General features: G+C 41.8%; 1 protein-coding gene and 1 long non-coding RNA gene across 2 annotated transcripts; one reads left to right on the forward strand and one right to left on the reverse strand.

Moving 5' to 3' along the window:
• Nucleotides 1-2256: 2256 nt before the first annotated feature.
• Nucleotides 2257-5355, reverse strand: LOC148096692 (uncharacterized). The gene is made up of 4 exons (XR_015717143.1): nt 5033-5355; nt 3330-3415; nt 3098-3161; nt 2257-2322 (listed from the first exon to the last, which is right to left on the reverse strand). It is a non-coding gene; the product is annotated as an uncharacterized LOC148096692 (long non-coding RNA).
• Nucleotides 5356-23780: 18425 nt separating this feature from the next.
• LOC148096693 (uncharacterized) lies at nt 23781-26137 on the forward strand. Its single transcript, XM_087835421.1, has one exon. The coding sequence runs from the start codon at nt 23826-23828 to the stop codon at nt 25710-25712; it is 1887 nt and encodes a 628-aa protein (XP_087691547.1). The 5' UTR covers nt 23781-23825; the 3' UTR covers nt 25713-26137.
• The last annotated feature ends 602 nt before the right edge of the window (nt 26138-26739 follow it).

Consider the following 26739-nt stretch of genomic DNA (forward strand, 5'->3'; position numbering starts at 1 on the left):
ATAAAAATTGAATTTGTGCTTTGTTCTATTTGCTGTAAATTTGCTAAGAATGTCATACAAGATTAGAATTGTGTGTCTCAGTATCATGAATCGTAGCATCACCCTGTAGTTCAATTTGAAGTGGATGTCACAGTAATGTCTTTCTGTATGTGTGAAAAACACGGGAGATACATAAAGTATAACCGGTGTTTGAGGTTAGCTGGTTACATCTGTTTAGATATTCTACTCTCCGTGTTCCAGATCCCCAGAATTGATGCTTTCACCAAATGGTCTTTTCTGTCTGCCAGTGTGTCAAGCAGTTTTCAAGATTAAAGACCTTGGCAAAGAAAAAAGTTCCCCACTCCTGGAAATGCATCTAGCCTTCATAACAATATTATTTACAGACAATTAATTATTTTAATTTTGAATAGTGAAATGCCAAACACTGAAATGATTTAACACACAGGAGAAAGTGCATATTCAAATTCATCTCCACATTAAGATGAGTAATACCTTCAGATATTATATCTGTGGCTAATCAGACAAAATGTCAGAGTGCTACAAAACAGAGCCACGTGATCTCTATAAAACATTCTACATGACTCGGTCTCTTTCCAGTCGTCCTGTGGATGTCAAGTGCACATCAGGAGTAGAAGTTCTCGGCCAGCTTCCTCATTCTTTTATTGCAGTGTGCTGATGGGGCAGACGGACAGTGGTCTGCCATGTTTGCTGCAGCTGCAAACATACGAAATCCCACCTCATCTTCAGGTAGCTGCTCTGTGTTGGCTCCTTTTAGCTCATCTTTGCCAGGGTTGGATGGAAGACTTTATAATAAATAACTTTAAGTATTAGACATAGGACGTAAACAGAGGAATGGCTTATTTGAAGAGTTTCAGTCAGGTTTCAGAGGTCATCAGTACAGAAACAGATTTAGTGAAGGTTACAAATGATCTTCTTATGGCCTCTGACAGTGGACTCATCTCTGTGCTTGTCCCGCTTGACCTCAGTGCAGCGTCGAAACTGTTGACCATAATATCCTATTAGAGCGATTAGAGCATGCTGTAGGTATTACCAGAATCAAAACTAGATGATAGTAGCATCATAGACCTGCACTACACTGACAACACCTCTTTATTGTGGTAACATGAGACTGTATCTTCGAGGCCTGAGTTTTGAGAACCTATCAATAACATTTTCAAGGTCAATATTATTCAAGTATTCCTTTTCCATAGATAATATGATGAGTTACTAGTTTGTGCCATATTATTTTTTAATTCTACCAAAGTCCACTATTTAGATTCAGAAAAGTTTATAAAACTATTTAGCCTTGTTGTGCAAACAAGCCTGCTTAACTTAATAAATACAGAATTTGAAAAATAACAAACCTAAAAAGATACACTAGGTACTAGATACATGTTCTCATGAGTTTTGGCAAACAACCATTTGACTAACATGTGTGTCTCACCTGGCTCTCGTTCCATTTCTCTTCTGTCCTCATTCTCCTCTCCATCTACCTCTCTCTCCCTCTCTGTTCCTCTCTCTCCCTCTTTGTGCTGACAATCAAGCCAAACACCAACATCATCAAATATACAGTTGAAACCAGATATTTACATACTCTTCAGATAAAAACAAAAACACTTTTTTAATTGTAAAACATCAAATCAGACTAAATGTTTATTTTTTTAGATTGATGAATATAAAAAACATATTTGTTAACTTTAAGAGTAAAGAGAGAAACTATCTGTATTTATTAATTGCAAATGGCACCAAATTGTATTCAACATTGAGCTACACTTATGGAGCTCAACAATTCTTTTCCTGGTGTTTTGGTTGATATCTCTAGATTTTCCCATTTCAAAGAAACAGGCTGTGTTTTGCCTTATATGCATCCACAGGTGTGCCACCAATTTACTCAGATGGACTCTACTAACCTATCAGAAGCTTCTTAAGCTCAGATGGAATCGTCTGGAGTTTTCTTATTAATTAAAGACACAATAAACTTAGTGTATATGTACTCCTAAATATGATGAAAGTGATGAAAAAATTCGGACATTTAACTAATTCAAAAGTTATTTCAATATTTATTTATCTAAAACAAAAAAATTTACTCTAAATTGATGTTCAACAGTAAAAAAATGTTTTTTTGTTTTTTCCCTAAAGTGTATGTAAATATCTGGTTTCAACTGTGAATATACTGCTGTGTATTCAAATTCCTCTTGTTTTGCATAGAAATATATTAAACAACATACAAAGCATAATATATAAAATAACATTTACCTGAGTATTTTTCTTTGAAAGAAGCCGCTTATGTCCATTGTTGTGTTCATTTGCACATAACTGAAACTGATTTAGAGAGCTTTGTTTAGCCGTGGAGGGTAACAACTGAAAACATTAAAATTAACACACATGTAAGCTAAGATTCTCGAAAAAAAATAGCATTGTTGTTGTTCGGCTTTTCATTTCGCCATTTGTTGATTCACTCGAAGACCAAGTAACATAATATGGGTCAAGTGATCAGTTTGATATCAATCTTTTGTGATACACCGTCATATTTACATTATTTGTACAGTACGAATGATTTGCTTTGGTACCTGGTCAAACTTAAGCTCTCCTCTGTCTGCAGCAAACTCGCAGGCAGCAGCTTCTCCCCCCTCGCTCACATGCGTAAGTGCTCAGCCGCCTAGTGCCCGAGCTCGGATCATACCAAAATTAGGGGGAATTTACGACTGTGCGCTATGTGCTTCGAATATTGTGTAGTTTTTGTTTTATACAGCTGTCAGTCAGGCATCTAACTATGAGACAAATTACACTCCAAAAAACCCCGGGCTTCTGAAACAACAGCCCGGGCTTAAGCCCAGTAATGTCCCACTTGTCACTCTGGATACCCCTGACCGCCAACCGAAACACATTCATGTCACGAAAGCATATTTTTTAAAAAATGGCTAAGCAAACACGGCCAATAACTTTCATTCTGATGATCTGCAGAATGATTCGGGCACAAAACAAATTTCACTGTTCAAAAACTTGCAGACTATATACTGTGTGGACAGTGTGGACTGATCATATCCCACAAACTAAGTTTGTGCAAACTAAACTGTATTTGTTTGTATTCACTTACACAACATGTCTCTCAGGATTAACTGGAGTCATCAGCAACAGCATAGAGCAGTCAGGTCTCAAGTCTAATAACAGAAGACAGGAAAAGATCAATAAAGAAACAACTTCCCCAAACCAAAGCACAAATTAAACAATAAGTAAAACAGGTTGATCTAAAGTATAATTAAAGCTCAGCCTGATTAATATAAATGTCACTGACAATTATTAATATATTGGAAAACCAAAATAGTTACCACTCAGTTGATGACTTTCTGTCCAACTACTTCTTCTTACAGACTTGTAAGGGTTTGATGTAACCTGGGGAGCGCTGGTCCCGAGCCTCAAAGACAGTAAGAAGCAAGCAGAGGGAGAAAAAACAGAAAATTATTTAGAAACTGATTTGATCCTTAATAGCTGTGCAGCAGTTATAACTTACAACAGAGAAGGTCAATGTAAATCTCATACAACCAAAATAGACTAGCACATATAGTACTAAAAACATCTATTACTGTGTCTGAATGTGTGGCATTAACACTGTTAGTTTAGGCCTAAAGAGATGTGTTTAAAGAAAAGACCACCTAACTTAAATGTAATCATTGCACGCTTGTTAAAAGCTAACTTTCAATATATAAAGTTTCTAACAAGCACAATTACCAGATATAACATATGGCAGTGTTTATATGTGACACAGGCAACCCCAACATGTTTCTGATGATTCAACTGTGGGATTTAACTTCATTATTTAGAAAATAGAAGAAACTATAAAGCCAACATTGTCACGGCGAGTGAGATGAGCCGTGTGGAAAATAAAGGAGGATCCAAATGCAGGCACTTGTAAAGGTGTGATGGTGGTTTATTAAACACAAAATAAAAATGGACAAAAGGCGAACCGAACAAAGACTAAACTATACTGGGAACAAACTGAGTACAGAACACGAACATGAACGAGAGCGGGCGGAAACAGATGACGGTAGACTGCAGGGAAACACACAGATGAAGCAGGGTGGAAACGCAGACGGACCAGCAACTACAAACACAGAAGACACGACTTAAATACACTCAGAAAATCACAGGGAGATTACACACAGGTGGGAGACACAGCTGGGAGTCATTAACGAGACGAGAGGTAAAACTGAACACACTCACATGAGACGCAGACCTTCACAATAAAACAGGAACAAGAAATCATCACACTAAGACGCAGACTTGACATTGAGAGACAGACAGAAAATGACACATGGAACTAGACATATACTAAGCAGACACAACCGAAGAACAAATCCTAAACACAAATAAACAGAAACATGAAACTCTAATAATAAGCATCATAATCGTCATCATCAACACAACAAGAGAACAAGAAAACAATCCCTGATGGAAAATTAAACCAAAACATTATAAACTCAAAATACTGGGTAGAAACTGACCCAGAACCGTGACAAACATAGACTTTAACCATTTAACAAGCCACGAATCTGGTTTATGGCTTTGGACTTTCACAACAAAAAATGTGTTAAATTATTGTTTAAAATGTAATTACACAGATATGTTTGTTAAATGTAAAAGTAGTTTGCTTATGGCTGAAGGCTAGATTTGACATTAAGGATGCCACAGATGTTCAAAAGCTGCCACAAAGCATTCAAATAAATACAGGGGTTAAGAATAAACGGTTCATATGTTAGAAAGTTTTATATGGACTGAAAACAAGCCCCCAACCTTAACGGCTGCACCTTCCGAAAATGTTTCTTCTGGGCTCTTATATAATAGCTGCTCACTTTTCTATTTCAATTAATCAAAATAAAATTTCACTTTTTAAAACTGTGGGGTTAATGTTAAATAACAGGAGCCGAGAGGCAGCAGCAATGCTAGGCTAACACTAGCTAGCACATTCATAAATCTGGTGCTAAATTGAGAGAAGACACAAAAACAGTTTGAATAACAGTAAACATTTACTCACCAAATCAGTATATAACGTAAGGAATCACAGCAATGACAAGCGGCTCGATAAAGCCATTCTCCACAAAGACTTTCCATGAAGTTCGTCTTGAATCGCTAACGAAGAAGAATAAAACCAGCCAAGTGCAGATGAAGTGGGCGAAGATGAAGCAGGGCAGCACGGAAGCGAAAGAGCGAGGGCAGTGAGACGAGAAGAGATGAGAACCAGTGTCACGGCCTTTTAAGTTCTGGCGTTTATTTCGTGGAAAAATATAAACAAAAATCAACCCAATAATTTCTTACAACTGAAACATATACGGAAGTTAACTTAATCTGTGGTGTGGTTTAAAAAAATCATTTTAAACCCTCCCGTCGCCCCAACTGACATTTGGCAAACAAAACATTTCCACCACACACCTCCAGGGGGCTCTTGATTAGTGATGGGTCGGTCGCGAACGAAATGGCTCTTAGAGCCGAGTCTTTGACGTGAACGACGCGAGCCGGCTCCTTATCTCATGCTGTGGGGTTTTTTTTTCTTTCTCTCACCCTCTCTCTCGCACTTTTTCCGCTTCACTCAGCATGCGAGCCTTGTGCTTTATGCTGGGAAGAGGGGGGAGGGGCGGTAGTTACACTCACTAGCACAGGAACAGAGCAGGAGGGAAAGACAGAGAAAGAGCCAGGGACAACACCGTCACATTAGAAAGGTATAGTAATCATCCACAACTATTTTCAGTTGCAGATGATAAAGGATTCAGAAAGTTTATTCATGCAGGTCCATATGACAGAGAATATGCATCTTCTTTTTGTTTTCATATTTTAATTTATATTTAATTGTGTTGTGGTTTGCAGTGTTTTGTGTTGTTTCACTTTAAATTTGTAAAAGGAAAAAGCTGAAAATTTAAATAGTTAAAAGTTGAAATGTGAATAGTTGATTTTTGCATTATATGATTTATTTATTACATTTTATGTGGAGTGAATAAATAAAAGTATATTTACGGTGGCCCCTACAGACAAAGCACATACAAACTTCAAATCACGTACGAACTCTGAAGCACGTACAAACTCCAAAACACATAAAAACACGTTAAAACACGTACAAACTCCAAAACATGTAAAAACTCCAAAACATGTAAAAACTCCAAAACACGTAAAAACTCCAAAACACGTAAAAACTCCAAAACACATAAAAACTCCAAAACACGTAAAAACATGTACAAACTCCAAAGCACGTAAAAACTCAGAAGCACATAAAAACTCAAAACACGTACAAAAGACAACAGAAGTGCTCCAGGATGTTAGGGCCAGTGTTGAGCTTTTGTTACCTAGTGGCTACACAAGCCAACGACCGGATTTGGTGTGTGGTAATAACGGGTAAATGAACATTTTTTTAAAATTATTTGACTATATATGAATGCTTGTGTATAAATACATAAACAATACACATATGCTTTCATGCTTTCAATTGTGTAATTTAAGTGATCTAGGTAGCTCTGTTTTGGAAGTTCAGTTCATGCTAGAAATGTGTTTTGGAGTTTGTACGTGCTTTGTCTCTAGGGGGCCACCGCATATATTTATATATAAACATATATAAATAAAACCACTTTTTTTTGTACATTAGTAATTCCTTTTGTGCATAATTTTATATTAAAAATCAAATCAAATCACTTTTATTGTCACATCACATGTGCAGGTACACTGGTACAGTACATGTGAGTGAAATTCTTGTGTGCGAGCTTCACAAGCAACAGAGGTGTGCAAAGTACAATAACATAAGAACAAACAAATGTAAGAATGGCTAAATCTGAGAATTATATGAATAAATATATGTACAATATAAGAGTGTATGCATATTACTGAATGTGTATACTAAATATGTATGTCTACGTGTGTGTATATATGTGTGTGTGTATACATATTTTGCAAATTAAATAGAGTAAAAATAAAATAAATATATAAAATATACAGAGGTTGGTAGTTGGATATTGTGCAAAACAAGTGGCATTTATATACAGCATGGATTGGATAATGTTGAAGTTCCAGTAGTGAAGGTGAGGTGTCTATGAAGTGTTCAGCAGTCTGATGACCTGGTGGAAAAAGCTGTCTCTCAGTCTGCTGGTACGGACCGGATGCTGCAGAACCTCCTTCCTGATGGAAGTAGTTTGAACAGTTTATGGCTGGGGTGACTGGAGTCCTTGATGATCCTCCCCGCTTTCCTCAGGCACCGCTTCCTGTAGATGTCCTGGAGGGAGGGAAGCTCACCTCCAATTATCAATTATTAACAATTATTATTGTTAATAATAAATTAATTAAAGCAACAAAACAACCTGAAGAGCCGGTTCGGAGCCGAAAGAGCCGGCTCTTTTTAGTGAGCCAAACCGAAAGAGCCGGTTCTCTAAAAAGAACCGAAAATCCCATCACTACTCTTAATCCCTTAATTATTGGGAGGGTCCAGAAGTTAACAAACTATTCACTTTTACAAACCTTTTCCAAAAATAAAATTAATTACAAAACTACATAGCAAAACTAGGTAAGCATATTCTTACTGTTATAACAAACAGGACTTTCTAACAAATGTGTATTTGTATTGCAGGGAATAGGTAAGGTTAAAGTTAAACAACAAACACTGAGCCTCACTTTTGATATTCGCACAACACATGAATAAACTGAGATCCAAATCTGTCTCGCAGCCTTTTCTATTAAAATACCTCATATAGCACTAAATGTGGTACCTGAACACAGTGAAATATCTTCATTTTTAACATATTTATGGCTGTGATGAATCAGCATCTCTCTCATGTGTTTTAATCAGGGGCGATTCTAGGATCAGAGCTTTGGGGGTGCTGAGCACCCAGAGAGCTGCCCATCCAGGCAAGATAAACTTTACTCGTCACGATGAGACGTCTTCCCCGTCTCTGTCAGTCCGTGCATCCTTAAATGTCTCCAGTTGTCCCGAGTTCCCTCTGACTGTCTCCTTGGTGCATTTAAACCCCTGTTCCTCCCTGTCCTCATCGTCTGCTGACTTCATCTCCATTATCAGTCATCAAAATTTAAGCCTCTCTGTGCAAGTCTGCAAATTTCTTTATTAAATCATAAGATTCTTAAATTCATCAAGTCTCTCTGTGCCTGGTTCCTCATCACAAAAGATGACATCACTGTTTTGTACATTTTAACACAATTTAATCCCCACATTTGTGAAAGAAAAGCAAAACACTTTTTTGAAAAGTCTGTAACAAAACCATCAAATCTGATCAAGGTTATTTAAATGCTGCAAAAGAAGAATGGATTGGAATTTTAAAAAAAAACCCATATCCTAACCTTAATTACTGGGAGAATAATGAATGATGCTCATAATGATGCTCATAGTGAGTATGCAGTACAGAGAGGCTGCCTCTCTGTACTGCATCCAGTCAGTTAGCTAGTTAGTAACTTGGGTTCAATATCGGCACATGCACATATGACAAAATAACCAGTTTCTCTCATTACATTTCAAACAGGACAGTGGTAACAACAGCAGGCAAGATAATGTTAAGTTTTAGATTTTAAATAGGCTGTATAAATTTCAATGGGAGCAACGGGACGGTCAAATATCACTGATTTTACTACAGAGTAGGACGGATTGTAGGGTAGCAAACATCGTCGGAAAAGACATTTTCAACACTGCAGGTTACCTGGTGTAATGTTTTTCAGCTAAAAAGAAACATGGTCTGACTCCTACCAACTATATAAAGAGTAAATGAAGGTTAAATGCAGCTAATATGTCCTGTTTTAAGCCAGGCACTTCCCCCTCCGCTCCGCTGCGTCTCAGCCACTATCGCTCTGGCAGCAGTGTTGCCAACTCCTCAGTAAGGAAAATCGCTATTGGTTGTCCTAAAAGTCGCTAGAAGTCGCTAAATGACATCATCACCGAATTTGCATAATTGGTCATGCTAATGTAATTGTAACCTACGCTGCTGGAGAGAGAAATAACATCATGGACGAGACATAAAGTGAGCAAAAAACGTCCTAAATGCAGTTAGAATTTATTTAGAACTACAAATTAAAATTCTTTTACCAATTATTGTTTTTTGTAATGTCACAATTCCAACCCTGCTCCTTAATCCGGGCTTGGACCGGCAAAAGTGACCCGCAATTGGCACTCTGGGAGAGTTACTTTGTGTGTGTGTGTGTGTGTGTGTTTATTAGTAGTTTTAAAAGTTGTGATCCACAAAACAGCATAACAGTAAAATAAGATCTGACTGCGTTACAGTCAGTGCGGGAGCAGCGGCTTCACTCATGCGCGATTCATTTGCAGTTTGGACCCATAGGTGTGAACATCTCCTGCCCTGATAGCAGCTGGGGGAGGACTATCCTCCGCCCGTGAGCGCTTTGGCACGGGTGAGGTGCACCGTGCCAAAGCACCGCTGCTTGTTGAGAGTAAGAGCGATACGCGCTTTCACATCAAAAATTCGACATAAATAAGTCTCCAATAACACCAGAAAGTGTCGCCAGATTTGTAGCTTTTTAGAAAAAAAAGTCGCTAAGAGGGTCTGAAAACTCGCTAAATATAGCGACAAAGTCGCTAAGTTGGCAACACTGGCTGTCTTCAGCTTACTGCACCTTATATCAGTTGCACAGAAGTAGCTCTACATAATCTGGGCGCTACAGCTGTAAGTAGCTCCCGCGGACGGCAATCACTTTCTGCCAGACGATCACTTTCTAGCACAACACCTGGAACTAGGGGGCAAAACAATGGCATGAGTGTTGCTGTTTGCCTGAGGAAGAATAAAGTAGTCGTGGTAAGCCAATCACATGAGCACTTCAAGATGACAAAGCAACAAGGTGATATTTAAACCAGTCTTTTAATTGTGTTGATAGGCCACATAAAACCAGAGTCATGATAAACAATATATATGTAGTGTTTTTCCTCAATATTTTCGTCATGTTTACTGTGTAAGGACAGCACTAGCAAGCACTCTCTGCTATGACCAAAAAACACCAAACAAACAAACAAACAAAAAAAACCCACCCCTCTCATGTTGGTGGAAAAATGCACCATGTCGACCAATCAAAAAATGATATGGCAACATGACATTTGGTTGTTTAGAAAGAGGGGTAAGTTTTAGGAGTGACAGAGAGAGAGAGCAGAAAAAGAGAGAGAGAGCATCTTTGGAGTGTGTAGTTAATGTGTTGTCTTGTGTAGTTAGTGTGTAGTGTTGTAGATAGTTTTCTGCAGGTGTCAGGCTTGTGATGTTCTCCTTTATAGTGGACAGAAATTATTTTTTTTGGAGTGGCAAAAATAATTTGTGTGGCATCTTATATTTGCATTTAAAGTCATGAAATATGATTCAGTAAACATGTTTGTGGTTTTTCGTCTGATTTTAGATCAATTGTGTTAATACAGTATGTCAAAATGAAAATATAAATATAAATTCAGACACGTGAGGTTGTGCTGAAAAGAATGATACCAAACAGGGCAAAGTAAATAGTTTTTAACGGTGAAATGAGGTAAAACCAAATGTAGTGAAAAATGGCCAATTACACCCTGGACCCCAAAGGGTTAATTTTTTTCCTAAGTAATGCAATAGTTACTTTTCAAGAAATTAATTACTTTTAGAATCTTGTAACTCAGTTACTTTTTTGAAGAAGTAACTAGTAACTAAATTAAATTACTTTTTCAAAGTAACTTGCTCAACAATGGCCACCACTATTGTCTCATGCACAAACTTCAAGATGAAATAGGAGATACTAGTGGCCGTGCAGTCGTAGGTGTAGAGTGAGTACATCCATCCATCCATCCATTCGCTTCCGCTTATACTTTTCAGGGTCGCGGGGGGCGCTGGAGCCTATCCCAGCTGTCATAGGGCGAGAGGCAGGGTACACCCTGGACAGGTCGCCAGTCTGTCGCAGGGCCAACACACAGGGACAGACAACCATTCGCACTCACATTCGCACCTAGTGGCAATTTGGATTTTCCAATTAACCTATCCCCACAAGCTGCATGTCTTTGGACGGTGGGAGGAAGCCGGAGTACCCGGAGGGAACCCACGCAAACACGGGGAGAACATGCAAACTCCACACAGAAAGACCCCGGCCTGATGGTGGAATTGAACTCAGGACCTTCTTGCTGTGCGGCAACAGTGCTAACCACCGTGCCACCGTGCTGCCCATTAGAGTTCAATATACACCCCTGACGTAACGCCACGCTGCCGTCTGCGAAGGTTTCATGATGTTACACCACGCCACACTGGCCACACAGGTCACACCAGTCACACAAGTCACACTGCGCTGCCGTCACACTGCCCGTCACACCCATCACACCGTGCTGCCTGCGTGGCTTAACTGGCAGCGTGGTTTAATGGGTAGCGCGGTTTCACGGGCAGCAAGGTTTCACTGGTAGCGCGGTTTAACGGGTAGCGCGGTTTCACGGGTAGCGCGGTTTATCGGGTAGCGCGGTTTCACGGGTAGCGCGGTTTATCGGGTAGCGCGGTTTCACGGGTAGCGCGGTTTAACGGGCAGCAAGATTTCACGGGTACCACAGTTTCATGGCTAGCGTGGTTTGTCACACTGCGCTGTCATTGAAGGGTATGGAAGTATGTTTTTTGTGTGAACTGACCATTTGAGATTCTCCGCCAGATGTACGGCTAGGAAACAGAAGCGATTCACTCTTTCCACAGCAGCGCCGTTGATGGTAATCGGGGTATGTGCTTTACTACACCTCCAGAAGTCCACCGTCATCTCTTCTGTTTTTCTGACATTGAGGGTGAGATGGTTCGCATTAAAGTTTAAAGGCACTGAGATCCTTCTTGTAACATCACCCTCACTATTGTGTCATCCGCAAACATCAAAATGAAATTGGAGATACTAGTGGCCGTGAAGTCAAAGGTGTAGAGTGAGTACATGAGAGTTCAGTATACACCCCTGACGTAACACCATGCTGCCGTCTGTGAAGGCTGCATGATGTTACACCGCGCCACACCGGTCACACAGGTCGCACCGTGCTGCCGTCACATCCGGGTTTCACCTTTGGTGATAAGACCCACCACTGTTGTATTGTCCGCCAACTTCACATTGAAATTGGAGATACTAGTGGCCGTGCAGTCGTAGGTGTAGTGTGAGTACATGAAAGTATACACCTCTGACGTAACACCACACTTCCGTCTACAAAGGCTGCGTAACGTCACACCAGTGACATCGGATACACAGGTCACATCTTGCTGCCGTCACATCGGTCACACCGGGGTATTAAACCCACCACTGTTGTATCGTCCGCAAACTTCACAATGAAATTGGAGATACTAGTTGCCGTGCAGTCGTAGGTGTAGAGTTCAATATACACCCCTGACGTAACACCACGCTGCCGTCTACGAAGGCTGCTTGACGTTACACCACGCCACACTGGTCACACCGCGCTGCCGTCACACCAGTCGCACCTCGCTGCTGCCTGCGAAGGTTGTATGACGTCACATCAGTCACACAGATTAGAAACACGCTGCCGTCACACTGCCCGTCACACTGCCCGTCACACCCACCAGACTGTGCTGCCTGCGTGGTTTAACTGGCATTTTCACAGGCAGCGCAGTTTAATTTATCCCTTTTTGCAGTTCTCCATTTCCGGGTGAGCGTACGCTGGCGTGTTTTTCTGCCGCTGCTCTCCGTGTGTGTGTTTTTCGTGCGTAGCTCTGTTTTAATATTTCACTAAACTATTTAAATTTTTACAGTCTTAGCCTCCGAGCACGGCTTTTATTTTTGACCCTGGAAACCTGGATTTTATCGTTTTTGTTTTTCTTCTGTGATCGACTCTCCTGGGGACCTGTTTCACCAGCCTAACGCGAGCCCTCGCTGCCTCCCGCACGTACTACTGTTCGGCCTGTCATCGCATCAAGTATCCGTCTTCTCAAGCTGCCGACGTTGTGCACAGTGCCAGGTAGGTAATCATAGCTACTTTTCCGGCACTGGGCTGTAATCCGTGGCTGTGGTATGCTGGCTAACGTGGTTTTAACTTGGTTGTGTGAACAAATGGAGAAACTATGATTCCCCTTTTAACCATACGATGGATACGCCTACTGTTGCTTGGTTTTATCATTGGACTATGCAGTGTTTTTTATAGCCATATTAAAGGCTCGGACCTTTGTGCTAATGACGGAATGCACTATTCAAAACTGGAACTGCTACATCTTAACACAAGGACTCGGCTGCCTCCCCAAACTTATGCGCGCTGTGTTGCTTTGGGGATAGCTCGCTGTCCACGCTATATTCACCGGGGCTGCCGTCATAATCTGCATGTGTATAATCATCCTGTGGGAAACGGACTTTCTCACCAAATACCATCTATTTGGTCAGCTTTCCGACATAACCCAACTAGACTGAACAGGAAAAAAGGAGGTGCCAACACCACCAACTTTCAGCATCTGGAATTTGTACCCTCTGGTGCTGTCACACATTCAGTCTCGGATTCTTCACCACTTAAATTGGCATTAATCAATGCAAGGTCCGTGGTGAACAAGACTTTCATATACCGTGACCTGTTTGTTTCTCATGGCTTGGACTTTCTCTTTATTACTGAAACTTGGCTACCTTCTGATGATCTAGCTGCTTTTGTGGAACTGACTCCTGAAAACTGTAACTTCCTCAACACACCTTGGACCTGCCGTCGTGGAGGCGGCCTGGCAACAGTCTTCAGAGATAACTTTAAATGTAGAATGCTACCCAGAAGTGTCTACACCAGTTTTGAACTGCAACTGTTTATGCTGGATCTGTGCTCTCCTGTACTCTGTGCTCTAGTTTATAGGCCTCCTCACCTTAACAAAGACCTCATTATCGAATTTTCGGATTTTCTATCTGTGACATTACCAACCACTGACAGGCTTCTAATCCTTGGTGACTTCAATATCCATATGTGTTGCCCCTCTAAACCTTTGGTTAGGGAGTTTTTACAACTTTTGGACTCATTTAACCTGACCCAGTCTGTCAACGGCCCTACACACAAGCAGGGCCACACTCTTGACCTCATCTTGTCATCTGGGCTCTCAGTGATCGGCGTTGAAGTGATTGATGTGTGTCCGTCTGACCATAATTTTATTTTGTTTAATATTCCAATTCCTCACTCATCCCCCAAACAAACCCAGGTCCCCTCTCTTATACGCCCTATAACACCTGAAACTGCTCCCCAATTCTCAGCTTCCTTCGCTGCATCTCCTTTAGCCATCTCTGATGAAAGTTCTCCTCATAGCAATAGTCCTGATGAGCTTCTTGCATGTTTTAATTGTGCTTGTACCAACATAATGGACTCAATTGCTCCTTTAAAATGTAGACGGCAAAAATTTAAAACTCAGCCTTGGCTAAATAAGGTCACTCGTGCCGTCAGGCAGGAATGCAGGAAAGCAGAACGAAAATGGAAGAAAGATAAGCTCCACGTTTCTTATCAAGTGTTTAGAGATTGCTTAAATAACTATCAGCGCACCATCAAGGTAGAAAGAGCAAATTATTTCTCCATGATCATTAACAAGAAGTCTGGTAATCCTAAAGCTCTATTCAATACAATCAACTCTGTCTTGCATCCCACCACATCAGTCATATCTGAGACTGCCCCACACACGCCTGAGGATTTTCAAAAATTCTTTACTGAAAAAATTAATGATATCCGAGCACATATCCCGCTCCCATCCCAAGACCCCTCTGAACCACCTACATGTTCGTTCCTTTTTTCAGAATTTAAACCGGTTTCATTATCCCATCTCACTGATATAATAATGCACATGAAACCAACTACGTGCCCCTTGGATATGTTACCTACACCATTTCTCAGAGATGTGCTGAAGACAGTCGGCCCCAGCATCCTTGCTATTGTAAATGGCAGTATCTCATATGGAACTGTTCCTGACTTGTTTAAACAAGCTGTTGTCCAGCCGCTTCTAAAAAAACCTGGTTTAAATCCGTCAGTTCTTGGCAATTTTAGACCAATCTCTAAGCTGCCATTTTTGTCTAAGGTTCTTGAGAAGATTGTCCTCCACCAATTATCCTCATTCTTAGACACGCATAATATTCTGGACAAATATCAGTCTGGTTTCAGGGCCTTCCACAGCACAGAGTCTGCTCTACTGAAGGTGTTCAATGATGTGCTTCTAGCTGCTGATTCTGGAAAAAGTACAGTTTTAATCCTTTTAGACCTGAGCGCAGCATTTGACACTGTCGACCACACAATCCTATTGAACCGTCTAAAGACATGTGTCGGCATTCAAGGTTCTGCTCTAAAATGGTTTGCCTCTTACCTAGAGAGCAGAACATATTCTGTGATGCTGGGTAACAAATACCCCAGCTACACTAACCTGTGGAATACCTCAGGGCTCTATTCTGGGTCCGGTCTTATTCTCCTTATACATGCTCCCATTAGGCTCCATTTTTCAGAAACACCAGATCTCTTACCACTCTTATGCAGACGATACACAGTTCTACCTTTCTCTAAAACCAGGTGCTGATAGTACGCTGCAGAAAGTCTCAGAGTGTCTTAGCGACATACATTGCTGGATGTCTCTGAACCTTCTCAAACTAAATCATGACAAAACCGACATTATAATCTTCGGTAAGCAGGACTCTATTAGTCTCATAAGAAACAATCTGGGCCCATTATCAGCTAATGTACATCCCCATGTAAAAAATCTTGGTTTCATCTTTGATTCCACTCTCAAGACTCAAAAATATCCTGTCATCTAAAGACCTGGAAACTGTTATCCATGCTTTCATATCGTCACGTTTTGACTATTGTAACTCTCTCTATTTAGGTATTTGTCACTCAAGCCTGTCACGCCTGCAACTTGTTCAAAATGCAGCTGCAAGGCTCCTGACGGGTACTAGAAAGAGAGAGAATATTACCCCGGTACTCGCATCACTACATTGGCTACCAGTTAAATATAGAATTGATTTTAAGGTTTTATTATTTGTTTTTAAAGCCCTCCATGGTTTGGCTCCAGGTTAAATTTCAGATCTTCTTAGCCTGCACTTGCCCACTCGATCTCTGCGCTCCTCCAGTCAGATGGTTTTATCACTTCCACGCTCCCAGCTCAAATAGAGGTGACAGGGCTTTCTCCATTGCCGCCCCGAGACTCTGGAATAGTCTCCCCCCCCTCATAAAATTCTCGCCATCCTTGGAAATCTTTAAATCAAATCTCAAGACCTACTTATTTTCCAAGGCTTTTGGATTTCGCTGATATTACATGTCTTACAAAGTTTTCTTTCTATTTTAATTATTTAAATTTTTTTTATTATATTATTCCTCTGTTCAGCACTTTGGCCGACACTTGATGTCTTTTAAATGTGCTATATAAATAAAGTTGACTTGACTTGACTTGACTTAACGGCTAGCGCCGTTTGTCACTCTCGTCACACTGCGCCGTCTATGAAGGGGTATGTTGTTCGTGTGAACTGACCATTTGAGATCCTCTGCCAGATGTACAGCTAGGAAACGGAAATTATTCACTCTTTCTACAGCAGCGCCGTTGATGGTGATGTGGGTATGTGCTTTACTACACCTCCAAAAGTCCACTATCATCTCTTCTGTTTTTGTGACATTGAGTGTGAGATGGTTCTCTTAGCATTAAAGTTTAAAGGCACTGAGATCCTTCTTGTAACCGTCTTGAAATGGCGTTACAAGCAACGGCGTTACAAGCAACGGCGTTACAAGCAAAGGCGTTACAAGCAATGGCGTTACAAGCAACGGCGTTACAAGCAAAGGCGTTACAAGCAAAGGCGTTACAAGCAATGGCGTTACAAGCAACGGCGTTACAAGCAACGGCGTTACAAGCAACGGCGTTACTAACTGCGTTACCTTTTTCAGTAACAAGTAATCTAACTAATTACTATTCCTATCGTTACAACGCCGTAACCGTTTCTACCAAGAAAATGCGGAGCGGTTGCGTTACTGTTTTTCAACAAACAGACGGTTGAACCTGTCTTCAGTGTTGCCAACTCCTCAGTAGGGAAAATCGCTATTGGTTGTCCTAAAAGTCGCTAGAAGTCACTAAATGATGTCATCGCCTAATTTGAATAATTGGCCATGCTAATGTAATTGTAACCTACGTTGTTGGAGAGAGAAATAACATCGTGGAAGAGACATAAAGTGAGTAAAAAAATGTCCTAAATGCATTTAGAATTAGAACTACAAATTAAATTTCTTTTAGCAATTATTGTTTTTTAATGTCACAATTCCAACCCTGATCTTTACCCGGGCTTGGACCGACAAAAGTGACCCGAAATTGGCACTCTGGGAGAGTTACTTTGTGTGTGTGTGTGTGTGTGTTTATTAGTAGTTTTAAAAGTTGTAATCCACAAAACAGCATAACAGTAAAATAAGATCTGACTGAGTACATTAGAGTTCAATATACACCCCTGACGTAACGCCACGCTGCCGTCTGCGAAGGTTTCATGATGTTACACCACGCCACACTGGCCACACAGGTCACACCAGTCACACAAGTCACACTGCGCTGCCGTCACACTGCCCGTCACACCCATCACACCGTGCTGCCTGCGTGGCTTAACTGGCAGCGTGGTTTAATGGGTAGCGCGGTTTCACGGGCAGCAAGGTTTCACAGGTAGCGCGGTTTAACGGGTAGCGCGGTTTATCGGGTAGCGCGGTTTCACGGGTAGCGCGGTTTATCGGGTGGCGCGGTTTCACGGGTAGCGCGGTTTATCGGGTAGCGCGGTTTCACGGGTAGCGCGGTTTATCGGGTAGCGCGATTTCACGGGTAGCGCGGTTTCACGGGTAGCGCGGTTTAACGGGCAGCAAGATTTCACGGGTACCACAGTTTCACGGCTAGCGTGGTTTGTCACACTGCGCTGTCATTGAAGGGTATGGAAGTATGTTTTTTGTGTGAACTGACCATTTGAGATTCTCCGCCAGATGTACGGCTAGGAAACGGAAGCGATTCACTCTTTCCACAGCAGCGCCGTTGATGGTAATCGGGGTATGTGCTTTACTACACCTCCAGAAGTCCACCGTCATCTCTTCTGTTTTTCTGACATTGAGGGTGAGATGGTTCGCATTAAAGTTTAAAGGCACTGAGATCCTTCTTGTAACATCACCCTCACTATTGTGTCATCCGCAAACATCAAAATGAAATTGGAGATACTAGTGGCCGTGAAGTCAAAGGTGTAGAGTGAGTACATGAGAGTTCAGTATACACCCCTGACATAACACCACGCTGCCGTCTGTGAAGGCTGCATGATGTTACACCACGCCACACCGGTCACACAGGTCGCACCGTGCTGCCGTCACATCCGGGTTTCACCTTTGGTGATAAGACCCACCACTGTTGTATTGTCCGCCAACTTCACATTGAAATTGGAGATACTAGTGGCCGTGCAGTCGTAGGTGTAGTGTGAGTACATGAAAGTATACACCTCTGACGTAACACCACACTTCCGTCTACAAAGGCTGCGTAACGTCACACCAGTGACATCGGATACACAGGTCACATCTTGCTGCCGTCACATCGGTCACACCGGGGTATTAAACCCACCACTGTTGTATCGTCCGCAAACTTCACAATGAAATTGGAGATACTAGTTGCCGTGCAGTCGTAGGTGTAGAGTTCAATATACACCCCTGACGTAACACCACGCTGCCATCTACGAAGGCTGCTTGACGTTACACCACGCCACACTGGCCACACCGCACTGCCGTCACACCAGTCGCACCTCGCTGCTGCCTGCGAAGGTTGTATGACGTCACATCAGCCACACAGATTAGAAACGCGCTGCCGTCACACTGCCCGTCACACTGCCCGTCACACCCACCAGACTGTGCTGCCTGCGTGGTTTAACTGGCATTTTCACAGGCAGCGCAGTTTCACGGGTAGCGCAGTTTAACGGCTAGCGCGGTTTGTCACTCTCATCACACTGCGCCGTCTATGAAGGGGTATGTTGTTCGTGTGAACTGGCCATTTGAGATCCTCTGCCAGATGTACAGCTAGGAAACGGAAATTATTCACTCTTTCTACAGCAGCGCCGTTGATGGTGATGTGGGTATGTGCTTTACTACACCTCCAGAAGTCCACTATCATCTCTTCTGTTTTTGTGACATTGAGGGTGAGATGGTTCTCTTAGCATTAAAGTTTAAAGGCACTGAGATCCTTCTTGTAACCGTCTTGAAATGGCGTTACAAGCAACGGCGTTACAAGCAACGGCGTTACAAGCAACAGCGTTACTAACTGCGTTACCTTTTTCAGTAACAAGTAATCTAACTAATTACTATTCCTATCGTTACAACGCCGTTACCGTTTCTACCAAGGAAAAAACTGCGTTACTATTTTTCAACAAACAGACGGTTGAACCTGTCTTCAGTGTTGCCAACTCCTCAGTAGGGAAAATCGCTATTGGTTGTCCTAAAAGTCGCTAGAAGTCACTAATTGATGTCATCGCCTAATTTGAATAATTGGCCATGCTAATGTAATTGTAACCTACGTTGTTGGAGAGAGAAATAACATCGTGGAAGAGACATAAAGTGAGTAAAAAAATGTCCTAAATGCATTTAGAATTAGAACTACAAATTAAATTTCTTTTAGCAATTATTGTTTTTTAATGTCACAATTCCAACCCTGATCCTTTACCCGGGCTTGGACCGACAAAAGTGACCCGCAATTGGCACTCTGGGAGAGTTACTTTGTGTGTGTGTGTGTGTGTGTGTGTGTGTTTATTAGTAGTTTTAAAAGTTGTGATCCACAAAACAGCATAACAGTAAAATAAGATCTGACTGCGTTACAGTCAGTGCGGGAGCAGCGGCTTCACTCATGCGCGATTCATTTGCAGTTTGGACCCATAGGTGTGAACATCTCCTTCCCTGATAGCAGCTGGGGGAGGACTGTCCTCCGCCTGTGAGCGCTTTGGCACGGGTGAGGTGCACCGTGCCAAACCACCGCTGCTTGTTGAGAGTAAGAGCGATACGCGCTTTCACATCAAAAATTCGACATAAATAAGTCTCCAATAACACCAGAAAGAGTCGCCAGATTTGTAGCTTTTTAGAAAAAAAAGTCGCTAGGGGGTCTGAAAACTCGCTAAATATAGCGACAAAGTCACTAAGTTGGCAACACTGGCTGTCTTCAGCTTACTGCACCTTATATCAGTTGCACAGAAGTAGCTCTACATAATCTGGGCGCTACAGCTTTAAGTAGCTCCCGCGGACGGCAATCACTTTCTGCCAGACGATCACTTTCTAGCACAACACCTGGAACTAGGGGGCAAAACAATGGCATGAGTGTTGCTGTTTGCCTGAGGAAGAATAAAGTAGTCGTGGTAAGCCAATCACATGACCACTTCAAGATGACAAAGCAACAAGGTGATATTTAAACCAGTCTTTTAATTGTGTTGATAGGCCACATAAAACCAGAGTCATGATAAACAATATATATGTAGTGTTTTTCCTCAATATTTTCGTCATGTTTACTGTGTAAGGACAGCACTAGCAAGCACTCTCTGCTATGACCAAAAAACACCAAACAAACAAACAAACAAAAAAACCCCACCCCTCTCATGTTGGTGGAAAAATGCATCATGTCGACCAATCAAAAAATGATATGGCAACATGACATTTGGTTGTTTAGAAAGAAGGGTAAGTTTTAGGAGTGACAGTGAGAGAGAGAGAGCAGAAAAAGAGAGAGAGAGCATCTTTGGAGTGTGTAGTTAATGTGTTGTCTTGTGTAGTTAGTGTGTAGTGTTGTAGATAGTTTTCTGCAGGTGTCAGGCTTGTGATGTTCTCCTTTATAGTGGACAGAAATTATTTTTTTTGGCGTGGCACAAATAATTTGTGTGGCATCTTATATTTGCATTTAAAGTCATGAAATATGATTCAGTAAACATGTTTGTGGTTTTTCGTCTGATTTTAGATCAATTGTGTTAATACAGTATGTCAAAATGAAAATATAAATATAAATTCAGACACGTGAGGTTGTGCTGAAAAGAATGATACCAAACAGGGCAAAGTAAATAGTTTTTAACGGTGAAATGAGGTAAAACCAAATGTAGTGAAAAATGGCCAATTACACCCTGGACCCCAAAGGGTTAATTTTTTTCCTAAGTAATGCAATAGTTACTTTTCAAGTAATTAATTACTTTTAGAATCTTGTAACTCAGTTACTTTTTTGAAGAAGTAACTAGTAACTAAAATAAATTACTTTTTCAAAGTAACTTGCTCAACAATGCCCACCACTATTGTCTCATGCACAAACTTCAAGATGAAATAGGAGATACTAGTGGCCGTGCAGTCGTAGGTGTAGAGTGAGTACATTAGAGTTCAATATACACCCCTGACGTAACGCCACGCTGCCGTCTGCGAAGGCGGCATGATGTTACACCACGCCACACTGGCCACACAGGTCACACCAGTCACACAAGTCACACTGCGCTGCCATCACACTGCCCGTCACACCCATCACACCGTGCTGCCTTGCGTGGCTTAACTGGCAGCGTGGTTTAACGGGTAGCACGGTTTCACGGGTAGCGCGGTTTATCGGGTAGCGCGGTTTATCGGGTAGCGCGGTTTATCGGGTAGCGCGGTTTGTCACACTGCGCTGTCATTGAAGGGTATGGAAGTATGTTTTTTGTGTGAACTGACCATTTGAGATTCTCCGCCAGATGTACGGCTAGGAAACGGAAGCGATTTACCCTTTCCACAGCAGCGCCGTTGATGGTAATCGGGGTATGTGCTTTACTACACCTCCAGAAGTCCACCGTCATCTCTTCTGTTTTTCTGACATTGTGGGTGAGATGGTTCGCATTAAAGTTTAAAGGCACTGAGATCCTTCTTGTAACATCACCCTCACTATTGTGTCATCCGCAAACATCACAATGAAATTGGAGATACTAGTGGCCGTGAAGTCAAAGGTGTAGAGTGAGTACATGAGAGTTCAGTATACACCCCTGACGTAACACCACGCTGCCGTCTGTGAAGGCTGCTTGACGTTACACCACGCCACACTGGCCACACCGCGCTGCCGTCACACCAGTCGCACCTCGCTGCTGCCTGCGAAGGTTGTATGACGTCACATCAGTCACACAGATTAGAAACGCGCTGCCGTCACACTGCCCGTCACACTGCCCGTCACACCCACCAGACTGTGCTGCCTGCGTGGTTTAACTGGCATTTTCACAGGCAGCGCAGTTTAACAGGTAGCGCAGTTTAACGGCTAGCGCGGTTTGTCACTCTCGTCACACTGCGCCGTCTATGAAGGGGTATGTTGTTCGTGTGAACTGACCATTTGAGATCCTCTGCCAGATGTACAGCTAGGAAACGGAAATTATTCACTCTTTCTACAGCAGCGCCGTTGATGGTGATGTGGGTATGTGCTTTACTACACCTCCAGAAGTCCACTATCATCTCTTCTGTTTTTGTGACATTGAGGGTGAGATGGTTCTCTTAGCATTAAAGTTTAAAGGCACTAAGATCCTTCTTGTAACCGTCTTGAAATGGCGTTACAAGCAACGGCGTTACAAGCAACGGCGTTACAAGCAACGGCGTTACAAGCAAAGGCGTTACAAGCAATGGCGTTACAAGCAACGGCGTTACAAGCAACGGCGTTACTAACTGCGTTACCTTTTTCAGTAACAAGTAATCTAACTAATTACTATTCCTATCGTTGCAACGCCGTTACCGTTTCTACCAAGAAAATGCGGAGCGGTTGCGTTACTATTTTTCAACAAACAGACGGTTGAACCTGTCTTCAGTGTTGCCAACTCCTCAGTAGGGAAAATCGCTATTGGTTGTCCTAAAAGTCGCTAGAAGTCACTAAATGATGTCATCGCCTAATTTGAATAATTGGCCATGCTAATGTAATTGTAACCTACGTTGTTGGAGAGAGAAATAACATCGTGGAAGAGACATAAAGTGAGTAAAAAAACGTCCTAAATGCATTTAGAATTAGAACTACAAATTAAATTTCTTTTAGCAATTATTGTTTTTTTAATGTCACAATTCCAACCCTGATCCTTTACCCGGGCTTGGACCGACAAAAGTGACCCGAAATTGGCACTCTGGGAGAGTTACTTTGTGTGTGTGTGTGTGTGTGTGTGTGTTTATTAGTAGTTTTAAAAGTTGTGATCCACAAAACAGCATAACAGTAAAATAAGATCTGACTGCACCCCCAAAAATAGGCTAAAATCGCCCCTGGTTTTAATACATGTGACATGACGGTCATGAGCCTGCACACAGACGTTGTGTTGAACAGATGGCGCTGTGGTGAGGTCAGAATAACTAAGAGCTGATTACGCTCAAAACTGAAACTTTTTTGTTTGATTGTAAACAGCCTTGAAAGTTAAATGTTGCTACCAGGGGCGTCATAGTGGAGGCTAAAGTGATGCTTAGATGAAGACACCCACGGAGCCAAAGGAAGGAGGCAGCCGCAGGTCTCTCTCTTAAGGATGTAACACAAGATGGCAATTAAACATTATTAAAACAGCAAATAGCTTTTATCGGTGGAAGTGAAGAGAGCTGAAAATAAAAGGTTTTCTACCACAGAGAAGAGCTTTTCTCTAAGTGGTGTAAATGGTTTTCGGGTAAATGAAGAGGGATGAGTTCTACTAAATTTAAATGAATATATTTCAAATTAATTTCTACTTTATTATTTCTAACTATAAATGAAATTGTAAAAAATCTGACAGCCTGTTCTTTGTGGGCGTTACCTATTTTCAATCAGCCAATAGGGAACGTTGTTGTGGGCGGGGCCTGTTTCAAAGATGAAAGGCAAGAGAATCAGGCTGTGACATCACCGTCAACCCAACTCCATAAATAGCAGGTGAGACCCACACTGGACAAGCACGTTTCTTACTTACAGTCACGAGCGATTCACTGGATGAACTTTTGTTCTGACACCTCAGTCATATCTGAATATCTGTTTCATTGTAACACCGTAGCGTTGTTTCAAATGTCAAAAATGAGCAACCAAGAAGCAAAACCACAATTTGTGTGCACTTTGCCAAAAAGTACACTGGACAAACTTAATCAGGTGAGGAAAGCCTTCCAAAACACTCTCTCTGAAAATCAACTTTTAAAAGAGGATACAAAGACAGCCAGACAGCAAATCAAACAGCTGATGGCCCAAATTTCACTGATGCGTGCCAAGCTGGACCAGTATGAGATCCAAGCTGGAGAACTCACTGATGAATCAGTGTCACGCAAAGTGGAAATGAGCAGCGCCACCAAAGAAAAAGGGGATCAGACTTGTTCAGGTCAGACCAACAACTTTGACCTTGACATGAACCGTCTGAAACAGCAGCTTCAGCAGAGGGACAGCGAAATCCTGACCCTGAAACAGGAGAAGGACAGTCTGTCTCCCGAACCTGCACAGCTTCAGACACACGAGAAACCCAAAGTTGTGTGCACGCTGCCAAAGAGTACACTGGACGACCTCGTTCGGGTTAGGAAAGCCTTCCTAAAAGCTCTGTCCGAAAATAAACTTTTAAAAGAGGATTCAAAGACAGCCAGACAGCAAATCAAACAGCTGATGGCCCAAATATCAATGATGCGTACCAAGCTGGAACAATATGAGATCCAAGCTGGAGAAGAAAAGGAGGAACAGACTTGTTCAGATCAGGAGAAGACCATCACCTTTGACCTTGAAATGAACTGTGTGAAAGAGCAGCTTGGGCAGAGGGACAGCGAAATCCTGATCCTGAAACAGGAGAAGGAAAGTCTGTCTGCTGAGCTCGCACAGGTTCAGAAACACCAGGCCTCTCTGGCAGACACTCTGTGGAATGAGAGAAAACACAGAGAGAATCTGGAGCAGGAGAAGAAAGTCCTGGAGGAAGAAAATAAAGTCCTGGAAGAGCAGAAAGTGGTCAAGGACACAAACGAAATGCAGAAAAAAATGGACAAGCAGACCAAAGAATTAGCAGAGGCCAGGACTGAGACAGTAGAGACGGCAACCCCAGAGTTGTCCTCATCAGAAACCCTCCAGGTGTATCACAGTGCAGATGAGATCAACCAAATACTGGAGACAAAGGCTGAAACATCAACACTGGAGAAAACACTGAAAATGGAGGATAAGTTGCGCGTCAACAGACTGATCCAGTTGGTGGTTTCTCAGGCCATAGAAAAAGTCTCCTCTAAATACAAGCTCTTCACAGAGCGCCTGACTCCCGACTGCATCAGCGATCGCCTGATTGAGAAAATCTGGCCTGAAATTGAGCTGAAACATTTGGATCTGTCCCCGAAACGTCTGAAAAATCTAGACAAGGCCATTCTCAAGGATCTTTGCAAAACACACAACTGCAAGGAAAAATATTTGATTTTTAATCTGAGGGAACAGCTTGATAATATTACTGTCCCAGCCTTCACCAAACACCTGTTGTCATTACCAATAAGAGTCCTCAGTGTCTCTAAACACAGGGAAGAGTACAAGGAAGTGGTGAAAAACGTCACTAAAGATCTGGTAATGCACGCCATGAGCCAAGAAAATGAGACAACATGGCGTCCAGGAACATCAGATTTTATTATACAGAAGCTTTCCCATAAGATCTGGAAGAAAATTCTGTCCAAAAACTACAAAATGTCCTTGGAGAACGTTGAACAACTCGCCCTGACAGTGTACAACGAACTGCATGACAGGTGGGATTCTCCAGCACTCTTATTGAAGTCAAGCAACCCAGTGGTTGACGAAGCAATCGTCAAAACCTTCAAAAAACACGCCAAACTGAGGAGCCAAAACATCATCTTTAGGGCTTTCTCGTGTGCACGCTAAAATTGAACTGACACGTGCATGCGACTATGTGACAAAACTCTTAAAGTGGCTTAAAATATTCCTTTAAATTGGGCATCTAAATTTAATTTTAAAACCAGAGTGGTTAAAAAGAACCACTCTTCTTCTCCCAACTTCCTTCCCTCATCACCAACTGGCCGAGGCAGATGGCCACCCCATCCCAGAGCCTGGGTCTGCCGGAGGTTTCTCTCTTTTCAAAGTGAGTTTTTCCTTCCCACTGTCGCCAGAGTGCTTGCTCTAGGGGGTTGGAGTTTGTATGCATTATTGTAGGGTCTTGACCTTACAATATAAAGCACCATGAGGGAAGTGTTGTTGGGTTTGGTGCTCTTTATTAGCTCAAAATGTCCAATTACAACAGGACATTTTGAGTTCAGAAACAGCACCAAACCACAAAACAAATAAAACAATAAAATAAATAAAATAAAATAAAAATTGAATTTGTGCTTTGTTCTATTTGCTGTAAATTTGCTAAGAATGTCATAAGATTAGAATTGTGTGTCTCAATATCATGTATCGTAGCATCACCCTGTAGTTTAATTTGAAGTGGATGTCACAGTAATGTCTTTCTGTATGTGTGAAAAACACAGGAGATACATAAAGTATAACCGGTGTTTGAGGTTAGCTGGTTACATCTGTTTAGATATTCTACTCTCCGTGTTCCAGATCCCCAGAATTGATGGTTTCACCAAATGGTCTTTTCTGTCTGCCAGTGTGTCATGCAGTTTTCAAGATTAAAGACCTTGGCAAAGAAAAAAGTTCCCCACTCCTGGAAATGCATCTAGCCTTCATAACAATATTATTTACAGACAATTAATTATTTTAATTTTGAATAGTGAAATGCCAAACACTGAAATGATTTAACGCACAGGAGAAAGTGCATATTCAAATTCATCTCCACATTAAGATGAGTAATACCTTCAGATATTATATCTGTGGCTAATCAGACAAAATGTCAGAGTGCTACAAAACAGAGCCACGTGATCTCTATAAAACATTCTACATGACAAGT

This window comes from Neolamprologus brichardi, chromosome 22 (assembly GCF_056152115.1).
Source record: "Neolamprologus brichardi isolate AB-2024 chromosome 22, ASM5615211v1, whole genome shotgun sequence".
Classification (NCBI taxonomy): domain Eukaryota; kingdom Metazoa; phylum Chordata; class Actinopteri; order Cichliformes; family Cichlidae; genus Neolamprologus; species Neolamprologus brichardi.

Coding starts and splice junctions, on each gene's coding strand:
- LOC148096693 (XM_087835421.1), top strand. CDS start 23,826: ATGAACTTTTGTTCTGACACCTCAGTCATATCTGAATATCTGTTTCAT.